General features: G+C 62.1%; 3 protein-coding genes across 3 annotated transcripts in view; 1 reads left to right on the top strand and 2 right to left on the bottom strand.

Moving 5' to 3' along the window:
- Nucleotides 1-4,602, top strand: part of CHLRE_07g325759v5 (uncharacterized protein) — a gene marked incomplete at its 5' end in the record, with an annotated part of 13,915 nt that extends 9,313 nt beyond the window's left edge. Inside the window, 4 exons of the mRNA XM_043064084.1 lie at nucleotides 32-201; nucleotides 514-536; nucleotides 862-980; nucleotides 1,227-4,602. Of these exons, the coding sequence (XP_042922651.1) occupies nucleotides 32-201; nucleotides 514-536; nucleotides 862-980; nucleotides 1,227-1,878 (964 nt within the window). The remainder of the gene's footprint in view (nucleotides 1-31; nucleotides 202-513; nucleotides 537-861; nucleotides 981-1,226) is intronic.
- A 52-nt stretch (nucleotides 4,603-4,654) lies between these two features.
- Nucleotides 4,655-6,616, bottom strand: CHLRE_07g325758v5 (uncharacterized protein). The gene is made up of 2 exons (XM_043064083.1): nucleotides 5,519-6,616; nucleotides 4,655-4,765 (listed from the first exon to the last, which is right to left on the bottom strand). The coding sequence occupies exon 1, from the start codon at nucleotides 6,582-6,584 to the stop codon at nucleotides 5,544-5,546; it is 1,041 nt and encodes a 346-aa protein (XP_042922650.1). The 5' UTR covers nucleotides 6,585-6,616; the 3' UTR covers nucleotides 4,655-4,765; nucleotides 5,519-5,543.
- A 58-nt stretch (nucleotides 6,617-6,674) lies between these two features.
- CHLRE_07g325757v5 (uncharacterized protein) lies at nucleotides 6,675-10,606 on the bottom strand. The gene is made up of 7 exons (XM_043064082.1): nucleotides 10,382-10,606; nucleotides 10,104-10,154; nucleotides 9,477-9,662; nucleotides 9,245-9,368; nucleotides 8,961-9,084; nucleotides 8,744-8,839; nucleotides 6,675-8,493 (listed from the first exon to the last, which is right to left on the bottom strand). Exons 1-7 carry the CDS (start codon nucleotides 10,418-10,420, stop codon nucleotides 8,358-8,360), a joined length of 756 nt encoding a protein of 251 aa, XP_042922649.1. The 5' UTR covers nucleotides 10,421-10,606; the 3' UTR covers nucleotides 6,675-8,357.
- Between the last annotated feature and the right edge of the window lie 20 nt (nucleotides 10,607-10,626).

Raw genomic sequence — 10,626 nt, 5'->3', positions numbered from 1 at the left:
ACCCCCAACCCCCCCAATTCCCCAAACCCAGCGGCTTCACTGCCAAACTGAGTGACTTCGGCCTGGTGCGGCTGATGGAGCCATGCGGACCCGAGGGCCAGTTGGCAGTGCCCACCGGCGTCACCTCGGGCACCGTCACCCACATGGCCCCGGAGGTGCTGGCCAAGGAGCGCGCCACGCCGCACGACTCGGCGCTCGACGGTGCGTGGGGGCGCGTGGCGGTGGCAGTGGCGGTGCGGACAAGCCGGCGGGGGGCTGGATGCGCCGTACGCGTAACTGGGGAAGTGGGAGGCAGCTGGGGTCGCGAGCAGGGGCATGCGTCCCTTGCAGCATTCCTTCTCATGAAGTGCCGTTGTTGCGTCGCGCTGCCATCCTGGCTCCCCGCTCCCGCCCGCCTGGGCGGCGAGCCTGCGCGGGCACCACCACTGCTGCGTCTCGCTCGTGAGCAAGCAGTCTGACATGCTGCTCTCCCTCTCTCTCCCACCCACACCCCACTGTCCTCTGACCGCGCAGTGTACGCTTTCGGCATCATCATGGTGAGTGGCGGCGTGGCGGGGTGGGGACTACGGCGACTTTGCAGGGGCGGGGGGTACATTCATGACTAGTTAAGGAAGTGGGGGCGAGGGGCGCGTGCGTGCCTTGGCGCGCATTCCGCGCTGTCGTTCAGTCCTCGCCTGCTCCAGGCCGGCTGCCACGGTGCCGTATTGCTGTGTGCACCCTCGTGCGTGAGGACCTACCGAACGTACCTCTGCGCGGCGTCGCCGTGCCGGCCGCACCCCTCGTGGGACGTCCGGCAATCCTGAGCCCACGGCATTGGTTCAACGTTAACCCCCACGCCCCATTGCCTGCTACTGCCCGCAGTGGCAAATGGCGTGCGGTGGGCGGCTGTACCCGGGAGTGGACCACGAGGACATTCCGCGGCGGGTGGTGCGGGAGGGCATGCGGCCGCGATTCACCTCGTCAGTGCCGGGCGAGTATAGGTGAGTGTGCGCACACGTGTAGCCATCCCCACTCTCCGCGCTTTGCACGTGCATGTGTAGTAGGTCAACGTGTTCTCGCAGTGCCGCTGCGGCTGTGGCTGCGGCTGCGGGTGCGGCTGCCGCTGCAGCTGCAACAGGAATCTATACGATTGCGCGCGCCTGTATGCGCACTAATCTCTCCACACACATGCACTCCCTTACACACAAACACACACACACACACACATTCTCACGCATCTGCTGCAGGGCGCTGGCGGAGCGGTGTTGGGCCGCCAACCCCGCCTCCCGCCCCGCCGCCACCGAGCTGGTCACCAGCCTGAAGAAGCTCATGGGTCTGGAGCCGCGGCTGGGCGGCGGCGGCGGACAGCGCCGCTACAGCGCCCTAGCGCCCGTGCTGCACCGGGCCAGCTTCGGAAGCCCCTACGGCGGCGGCGGCGGCGGCGGCGGAGGAGGAGGAGGAGGAGGAGGAGGAGGAGGAGGAGGAGGAGGAGGAGGAGGAGGAGGAGGAGGAGGAGGAGGAGGAGGAGGAGGAGGAGGAGGAGGAGATGGGGCGTGGGGAGGTGGAGGAGGAGGCGGGATGGGCGGCGGCGCTGGCGCGCCGCCGCAGGAGGGCTCCAATCTGGGTCCCCGTGGCGGGTGGGGAGGAGGCGGAGGCGTGGTGGGAGGCGGAGGCGGAGGCGGCTGGGAGGCTGGAGGCGGCTGGGGCTGGCAGCCGGGCGGCGGCGGCTGGGGCGGCGGGGCCGGGATGGCGGGTGGTGGCGGCGCGCGGGAGGGGGAGGGCGGGGCGGGCGGAGGCGAGGCGGCGAAGGCGGCGGCGGGCGGCGGCTCGAAGTCTAAATCCCGTTCCACACGCAACCGCAGCTATTCGTACAGCTCCTTCCCTTTGCACATCCTCTAAGTACACGAGCCCTATTACAACGATACGGTGCGGTAACCTGGGCTGACGCGCTACTGCCCTCGCTCGCACGGCAGTATTTGCAGTTTTGGGTGGGCCACTCATTCATTGAGCGAAAACGCGTTGTGGTTTCCCTTAAACAACAACATGATGCGTTTGTTTGGAGCATTGACATATTTATATGTGAGCCGGTTGCTGATGCGCCGGTGTGTTTGGGTATGCGTTCTTGCGTGGCGGCTTATCGGTGCTATGGGATGGGGCCGAAACCAACACGGGCTCACGTATGTGTCGCGGCGAATGTGTCCTATAAATGGAACATTGTTGGCTGTTGCCATGTTACTCACGCCAAGGTTTGGGACAGCATTCATGCTCGAGATTCAGCACAAATTCACGTGTGTGAGGACTGCTGCTGCAAGTATGCGGCCTGCTGAGCACACACGCACGTGTTGCAGTTGATGTGGGGCGCTGCACTCTCTGGTGCCGAGAGTGAGGCGTGTGCTGCTACCTACTAGGGTCCGAGTCTGCAGTAATAAATGTCACGCACGATACCCACGCACGATACCGGTATAGCACGAACAGAAAACCCAAATTACCGATGACACCGCGTTTTCGTACGCAATGCGTGTGTACCGTACGTGTGTGTGCTGAGATAGAGCGAGGGAACACTCTCGGGGTGGGCCGCACGACGGCAGGCGGATTACTGGCAGGTGGGGGCGGCGGCATGTTGGGGCACGCTCGATGCTGATCCAAGGGCCTTCTGCATGCAACGGCACGCGCCGCGCAGGCCTCGATGTCACGCAGATCACCTGATTGGTGCTGAAGTTTACGGAATTGCGTGGTCCATACCTGGCGATACAGCAGGTCTTTTGAGTACTGCGGAACTCACTGCGGTTGAGAAATGAGGTCAGGCGTTGTATTGCACGCTGAGGACGGAGTGACTGGGAATGGATAGGGTTGTGGGGGCGGGGGTATGTGCGTTTGGATTTGGTTGGTTAAAGTAGTTGGAGACTGCTGCTGCACACATATATCCACGCTGCTGGCGAGCGAGGCCTCTGGGTATCATTGCAGCGGGGCCTATTGGTACGTCTTGGGACTGTCTGAGGCCACACAGCCAGCGCAATCAAGAAAGCCGCGGTGCCATGAGATGCTATGGCACCGCGCATGTACATATGCGAAGGCCTTTGCATGTGCGGCTGTTGTGTACGGTATGCGAGTGATTCGGTGGGCGACGCAGTCAATGGCCTCCAGCCAGAGAGTTGCAAGGGTATTGTTGCTGCTATGCGCTATGGCGTTGATCGTGGCACGCGAGCACAACAAGCACGTTGGCCTGCTGCTGATTGATAAGTTAAGGAACGAACAGCTGGCATGTGGTCGTTCGTGTGCACAGCGAGCGCATGCACGGCAGGGCGCCGTGCGCATGTGCGCACGTGTCTGGGTGCGGTGGATCCTGCTGGATGTTGAAGGTCCAACTCGCTTGCCGCAACGGCATCGCCAGGGCATGCACTGTGCGTAGGCGGGTGGGAACGGAGGGAAATTGAGTGCAAGGGAATGGCGGTATGGGGGTTTCTTGAGACTGATGTTGGCTGGCTTACCCGCTGTGCACGTGTGTGGCAGCGAGTAAACAGCCTTGCTGTACGGTAGGTATGTACGTAAGTCGGGCGGAGGCGCAGCAGCAGCAGCAGCAGGCGCATCATTGGCGTGAGGCCAGCAGTGGTGGGCCAAGTAGTCGTAGTGCTGCTGGATGGATCATGGATGGATGTGCGATGGATGGCCCTGGCCTTACGGGGCCCGCCTGGAGAGAGACGGTTGGGCGGCCCCGCAAGCCGTGAGGGTGGAGGGAGGGGACAGGCATCACTATGAAATATGGAGAAGATTCGGAGTCAGAGGCACATGGCACGGTGGCATGGATGTGTCCGTTCTGGACTCAACACGACGACCTGATGCATGATTGCATGAACGATGAGGTACATAGGGAATGCGTGCGGCGGTGAGCGTGGCCCGCGTATAATATTAGATTTCATTCCCTGCACACGCGCGGGCACTACTTGATTGCCTTGTTGCGCTAGCTAGCTGGTGTGGTTGCGTGGGGGGCGGGGCCCATCGTTGCCGGAGCTAGGGGCGCCGTGCCGGCGCACGTGGTCGCTGCCTGGTTCGTTGCGCCGCCCTGCGGCGGCCCAGGCTGCTGGGTCTTCCCTACCTGCTCAACCGACCCTGCTGATGAAGCTGTTCGGTGTCGAAGATACGACGATACGTTAATGACGAGTGTGGTGGATACGAATGCGTACGTAGACCAGAGCGGACGGCGGAGTGGGCTTGCAGGCGGCACGAGAGTAGGCAGTCAGTAGCGCAAGTTGCGAATTCACATGTTACCTCGTAACCGACGGTAAACGCTGTGGACGGTCGCGCCCATGGCTGGCTGACAGAAAGCGGCTGCTGTATTGGGATGGCTGGGCTGGACGACGGCGGCCGGGCGTTGCTTGGGACTACCAGAAAGGATGCGCCCGAAACCAACCTGGAGAACACCAGCGCCACCGGTGCCCAGCACGACATGTATGGGAGGGAGGGAGGGACAGGAGGCGTGATGCACTGCCGCGTAAAAGCTATGGCGCTAGGCGCGAGGCAAGCAACGTGACCCCCAAAACAACCGCGAGGACATGGTGCGCGAGTCGGGCTGCGGGCTGTGGCTGTGCGCTGCGTTGGGTGGATAAACGAAGAACACTAAGTATGGCGAAGTGATGGATGCGGTTAAATGCGCAAGTGCGCCGGGCGGCCGAGGAAGTAACGACAGCGCGATCGCTGCATGGCTCATCCCGGGCGCACTGCGGTTGGCATGGGCGCGTGCGATGCATGCCGTGCGACACCAGGAAGCCCGACTCTGGAAACACAAACGCTGACGAAGAGGCAAGGGAGCAAACAGCAGGCAGGTGACGGGTGCGGACCGCATTGCGGTTCCCCACACCCGTCATGAAACCGGCAGCCGCACGGGGCGGCGGCTGCCGGCCGGGTGGGGGCAGGTGTGTTAGTGGGGTATGCAAACGCGGGCTAGGGGCACTGCAAGCAAGGCACACGGAACTCGACACACTGAAGCCCCTGGATCGGCCGGTAACGCCGGTATCGTCATCTCCAGAGGGCTGTGTATGGGTTGGGAGGCCGCCGCCGCGCACGCCCGCAACGAATACTCCTTTTGGGATGACGCGCACGTAGCACTCGGCACGTAGCCGAGGCGGCCGCGGGGGCGGCGGCACGTAGCCAGGGCGGCCGCGGGGGCGGCGGCGCGGTGCCAGGGCGGCCGCGGGGGCGGCGGCACGTAGCCAGGGCGGCCGCGGGGGCGGCGGCGCGGTGCCAGGGCGGCCGCGGGGGCGGCGGAACGTAGCCGAGGCGGCCGCGGGGGCGGCGGCACGTAGCCAGGGCGGCCGCGGGGGCGGCGGCGCAGAACCAGGGCGGCCGCGGGGGCGGCGGCGCGGTGCCAGGGCGGCCGCGGGGGCGGCGGCACGTAGCCAGGGCGGCCGCGGGGGCGGCGGCGCGGTGCCAGGGCGGCCGCGGGGGCGGCGGAACGTAGCCGATGCGGCCGCGGGGGCGGCGGCATGGCGCCAAGGCGGCCGCGGGGGCGGCGGCGCATGAACCAAAACAAAACCAATTAGACATAAAACCAGGAGTAAACCAAATAATCACCAATAATGCGACTGCGTCAGTTCCACGGGGCTGGCAGTGCTGTCGAAGTGGCGGCGGCCGGCGAGGTACTGGCGGGTGAGGCCCACCAAGTCGGCGTATTCGGGGCGGTGCCGCTGGCGCCGTTGCACGTAGTAGGCTTCAGGCGTGCGCTGCAGCATGCGCTGAAGATCGCCCAGGAGGCGGGGCCGCCGGTAGCCCATGCGCGTCAGGGCGGTGATGAGGTTGGCGGTCTCAAAGGCGAAGTTCTCAACCTCCGTGACGACACGCCGCAGGCGATGAAACTGGCCGGTGAAGATGTTGCGTTTGCTGGCTTCATTGACGTTGCTGTCCGTGCCAATGAAGCGGGACAGGCGCACACCGTCAAACACCGGCTGCACCCGCTTGTCGTACAGGCGTGTGGTGATGCGCGCGTGGCCGGCTGGCGTGGTGCGCAGGATGAGCAAGATGTCCAGGAACGGCATGGCGGCGGTGCCGGCGGCCAGCTGCGCTTGCAAGTGGGGGTGCGACTGCGCCTCCACCTGCAGTGAGGCAGGGTACAGCCCGTGTAGCCCGGCGTATCGCTGGTCCACGCTGAGGAGGCGGGTGATGAAGGGGTTGTTGAGGGCCAACAAGTCGTCCAGGTACCGCTTGGTGAGGTCGAAGGCGTGCAGGACACGCTGGCGCTGAGCTGTGGCGGCGGGCTGTGTCAGGAAACGGTACTCAAACCATGCGAGGAAGAGGTTGGCAATGAAGGGGGCAGCGGAGATGCCCATGGGGATGCCGCACGTTTGCCGGACGAGGGCGAACGTGCCGAACCGGATGAACGTGGAGCAGACCAGGCTCCGGAACAGGACCAGGAACTGGTCGCGCGTGAAGGTGTGGACGGCGACGTCGGTCATGGGGTCGCGCCGGTAGGCAGGCGCATTGTGGGCGGCGTCGGATGTCAGCAGTGTGGCTTCGTACTTGCGGCGGCCGTCGGGCGTCTTGGGCGGCGTGACGGTCACTGCGATGGCCACTCGCTGGGCATGTGCGAGCGTGGCGGTGATGAGAGACGCCATGGTGTCGGTAAGCTCCGCACGTTCTGGTTCCTGGTTGTTAGCCAGAGCTGCGTCTGCAGATGGGATGGGCCTGGATGGGCGTGTGGCTCACGGTTTGTATGCATGTGTGTGGGGGATGCCTAGCAGCCTCATTTGACGCCAGGAATGCGCGGTGTGCTGTTGGCGTGCGTGCCCAGCGCTAGAACCGCCTACACAACTGCCGACATGTGCAGTGCCCTGCTAGCGTGGCACATGCCAGCCCCCCATGCCCTCGGCGTCACACAGTGGTCCGCACGCGCACCAATTGGGAGTCATACACGACACCAACACCACGGCGAACCCACTCAATACGGTATCTTTCACAAACACGCTCCGACAAGTGGCACCGCAATTTTGTTCATCTGCAGCCACAGACCACCCACGGTTAATAAAACCCGCAGGGAGGAGTCCGCTGAGTCACATCGAGGCTGCGTCGCCCGCGCCCCACCAAGGAGGCTGCTGGCGCGACAGAGGCGTTATTCCTTTTACCTCCTTTCTGCATCAGCGCGGCGTGCCACGGCCTGCTGCGGTTGCGATCATAACGTGGGTTCATATTACTGCGCCACGGCCGTTGAAGCTCATGCAGCCCTCACTGCTCAACCGAACTCATACGACATTGTGGGAAGCCGCCCATCCAGCCGCCCAGCATAAGAAACATTCTTGTATCATGATGTGCCTTCAGCGCACAAACAGTACCAGAACACTCCAATGCCACACGCACCCTTGCTTGTCCTGGACTGCGCCTCAGTGAGCTGAGGGACGCCACACATACGGTATGCACACCGCTACGCATGCGCATTCAGCACTGAATACACACACCGGTCCTCAGACACACAACTCTTCACATACATGGCTCCGATCTGTATCTATTTTGATACTAACAACACAGACCACGCACACAACGAGCACAGCGAGAGAAGACAGATGGACGGCAATGAGATTATTTTGTAATCTCAGCTCAGCAGACACGGCGCTTCTTGGTCGCCAGGACCTTGGCCGATTGCGTAGTATTGAACCTGGACGTCAATTGAAGGCAGGCGCGGTGCATGCCAGATGTCACAGTGCATGTAGACCGTCACACAGCTTTTTGCATGATGGCCAGTCCGATGGGTCAATAGTGGGCTGCCGTGAGTTGGGTTAACCACAATCTATTGACCACATCACCAACAGTTTCAGTCTCCGACCATGCCTCTTGTCACGTATGCCAAGCAGCTGGTGTCCTTGGTGGTGAAGACGTGGCTCTGCTTGGCATACGTGACAAGAGGCATGGTCGGAGACTGAGACTGTTGGTGATGTGGTCAATAGATTGCAGTTAACCCAACTCACGGCAGCCCCCTATTGACCCATCGGACTGGCCATCATGCAAAAAGCTGTGTGACGGTCTACATGCACTGTGTCATCTGGCACGCACCGCGCCTGCCTTGAATTGACGTCCAGGTTCAATACTACGTGATCTTGAGGCATGTGTTGTTGCATGGCTAAAGCCGGCCTGCATTGCCTCTCATACGTCCGGCTACACGCAGTTTCATAAGCGTCTCCTGTCCATATTGCACGCCTCCGCTGGCTGGCGCACTACTGCTCCATCGCGCCCCCTCGTCCTGTTGCACACAGCCTCGGTATGCTCCTTGCCGTGGTTGCCGGGTTTGCAAGCCCCGCGCATGCACTGCCAATCAAACGCTGACACTTCCCGTGGAGCCATAACCTGACACTCGCGACATCAAGACTGCCGCAACACATGCAGCACCCCGCGCCAACTCAAGCCTCGTTCGGGCCCACGACCGGCGCGATGGGCATCACCTGGTACGCCACGTGCACGTCCTCGCACAGGCACGCGATGAGCTCGCGCTGCTTCTGCACCAGCGGGGCGCCAATGTACAGCACGCTGTCGTACCTGCACACAACGGCAACAACAACGACGTGCGCAGGCGGGTAAGCAACCACAGCCCCGGAACCACAGCCCAGAAAGCATGGCTTGCACGCTTGGACGAGGACAAGAAAATCAAGTAGGGCGCATGTACACGGGAACAGACCCCGCAGGAGCCAGTCGGCAGCTGACCGCCGGCGGTGGACAGCGGCTGGTTAACTAGCCGACCAACCCAACAAGCGCGAGGCTCTGCACTTGCGATGCAGGTCAAACTTACTTCTGGTACAATGTTGGGGTCTGGGAGCCGTGGATGTCCTCCGACAGAGTCTTGTACACGTCCGCCAGGTCCTGGCCCACGTTGTCCACCGCCAGCCTACAGCAGTGCCAGGCGTGCGGCGTACCAGAAATCAAACTGACACGAGTCAGCAAGTGGTGACAACGCCGCACGCCGAGATCGTTAGTTGAGCACCAGACCCTGTTCCTTCAAAACGCACCGGCGCTTCAGCAGGCACTCCTGCAGTGACGGCCGCTGGTCGACGTAGGCCTGCCAGCAGGCCTGGGCCTGGGAGCTGACCCACATGACGTCCGTGGGGTGGAGCATGGTGCACTGAATGTACTCTGTGGGGTTGCAACAGACAACCGGGGCAGTCGGAGGGCAATTCGAAGCAATGGGCCGCAGTGTTCCCAAGGCAGAATCATGACAACACATGGTCGTCTCTATCGCATGACCACCACTAATTATCAGCCAGCCTTTGGCAGCACTCAAACTCTCTCTCACCCATGATGCCGCGCATGCTCAGCATGCCCAGCTGGCGGAGGTACTGGGCCATGGTGTACTGCAGGCGCTTGGTCAGGAGCTTGACTTCTCCGCTGTACAGCGCTTGTGTGGTCTTCAGTTCTCCCTGCGGCGTGCACGTGTGCCAGTGTTATGTTCGCACCGACACCAAGAGCAAACACACAACTAACGGTCAAGGTCTCCACAGTCCCCGACCCAATGCCCGTGCCCCCACCTGCAGGCGCAGAATCTCCTCACGGTAGCACCCGATCTCCTTAAGCTTCTCCTCACGGTAGCACCTGATCTCCTGATGCTTCTCGTCACGGTAGCTCGTGGCTTGCAGCGAGCTCAGGGTGCCCAGGTACGTGGCAATGGTGTCGTCGTCGGCATTGTTCTTTACCAGTGTTCTGAGGATGTTGAACTGTAACGGCACACAAGGGTTTGCGCAGGTAGGCCAAGCCATGCGCACTTAAATACAAGTCGGCCCTGTGCGGCATTCGGCAACGCACTAGTGCGTGGGTGCGTGGAGATGTTTAAACAGTGTGCGCACGGATGGCAGACCCTCCGCTCCCGAGGTAACCCATAATAGCCTGCCTGCACCCTGCCGTCCCGTTGGTTGGTAAGCTGGTCAGTCTGCGCTGGTTGCCGTTGCGTATGGGTTGGCTGTGTGGGAGACTACCAGGAGAGGTTCCTGGAAGTACAGATAGCGTGTTTGGCGCACGTGCACGTCTCTATTCACACTCGTGCTAGGGTTTTCATCCATGCCCGATGGGGCAGGGGTGTTAAGCTCCCAGCTGTAAGCTCGCAGCATCGTCCCGTTACTTGGGTTTAGGACCTGTCCCGCAAGAGGGAAGCACATTACCTGGGGGCCGCTCGCGATGAAGGGTTTGAAGGTGTCCTCCGAGCTTGGCGCCTGTGTGCAACGGTGCAAGTTGCTCTCAAGCGAAAAGCCGACGAACCCCGTGCAGACCCCTGCCTGGCACTGTAATATGGCAAGGGCTAGTACCGACTTCGAAAAGCTCAACAACTGCACACGCAAGGTATGGGCGTTTAGCACTGCGCGAGCGGTCGCGACGCTTCACCGCACCCACCGCTTGGATTTCGCAACGTCAGCTAGCGAAATGATTCAAACAAACTCACCGTGGACATTGGCTGCTTGAACATCAGCAACAGGCCCATAGGGCCACCTTCAGTGAGACTCCCGAGACTCCCGCGACCTATTCTTAGCAGCGAGCGCAGTGCGGCCGCTGACAGGTTACGTGACCTGAGCATGCTGGCGCAGCGCCACCACCAAGGCCCTAGTGCTGTTCCGCCGGAATTCAAACAAGCGCTTCGCAACAGCACGGAGTGTGTGAAGTGCGTCCTGGTGATGGAACAGCTAGCTG

The sequence above is a fragment of the Chlamydomonas reinhardtii genome, chromosome 7 (assembly GCF_000002595.2).
Source record: "Chlamydomonas reinhardtii strain CC-503 cw92 mt+ chromosome 7, whole genome shotgun sequence".
In the NCBI taxonomy this organism is placed as follows: domain Eukaryota; kingdom Viridiplantae; phylum Chlorophyta; class Chlorophyceae; order Chlamydomonadales; family Chlamydomonadaceae; genus Chlamydomonas; species Chlamydomonas reinhardtii.
Note: the sequence above shows the minus strand (reverse complement) of the source record. Positions and strands in the feature narration are given on the sequence as shown.

What these genes read in the sequence shown, in the direction of transcription:
- CHLRE_07g325757v5 (XM_043064082.1), bottom strand. Translation starts at nt 10,420, where the DNA reads ATGGGCCTGTTGCTGATGTTCAAGCAGCCAATGTCCACG. An exon ending in AGGAGATTCTGCGCCTGCAG is followed by an intron (nt 9,369 to 9,476) that starts GTGGGGGCACGG and finishes TGCACGCCGCAG; the next exon opens with GGAGAACTGAAGACCACACA. An exon ending in ACCCCAACATTGTACCAGAA is followed by an intron (nt 8,494 to 8,743) that starts GTAAGTTTGACC and finishes CGTTGTGTGCAG; the next exon opens with GTACGACAGCGTGCTGTACA.
- CHLRE_07g325758v5 (XM_043064083.1), bottom strand. Translation starts at nt 6,584, where the DNA reads ATGGCGTCTCTCATCACCGCCACGCTCGCACATGCCCAGCGAGTGGCC.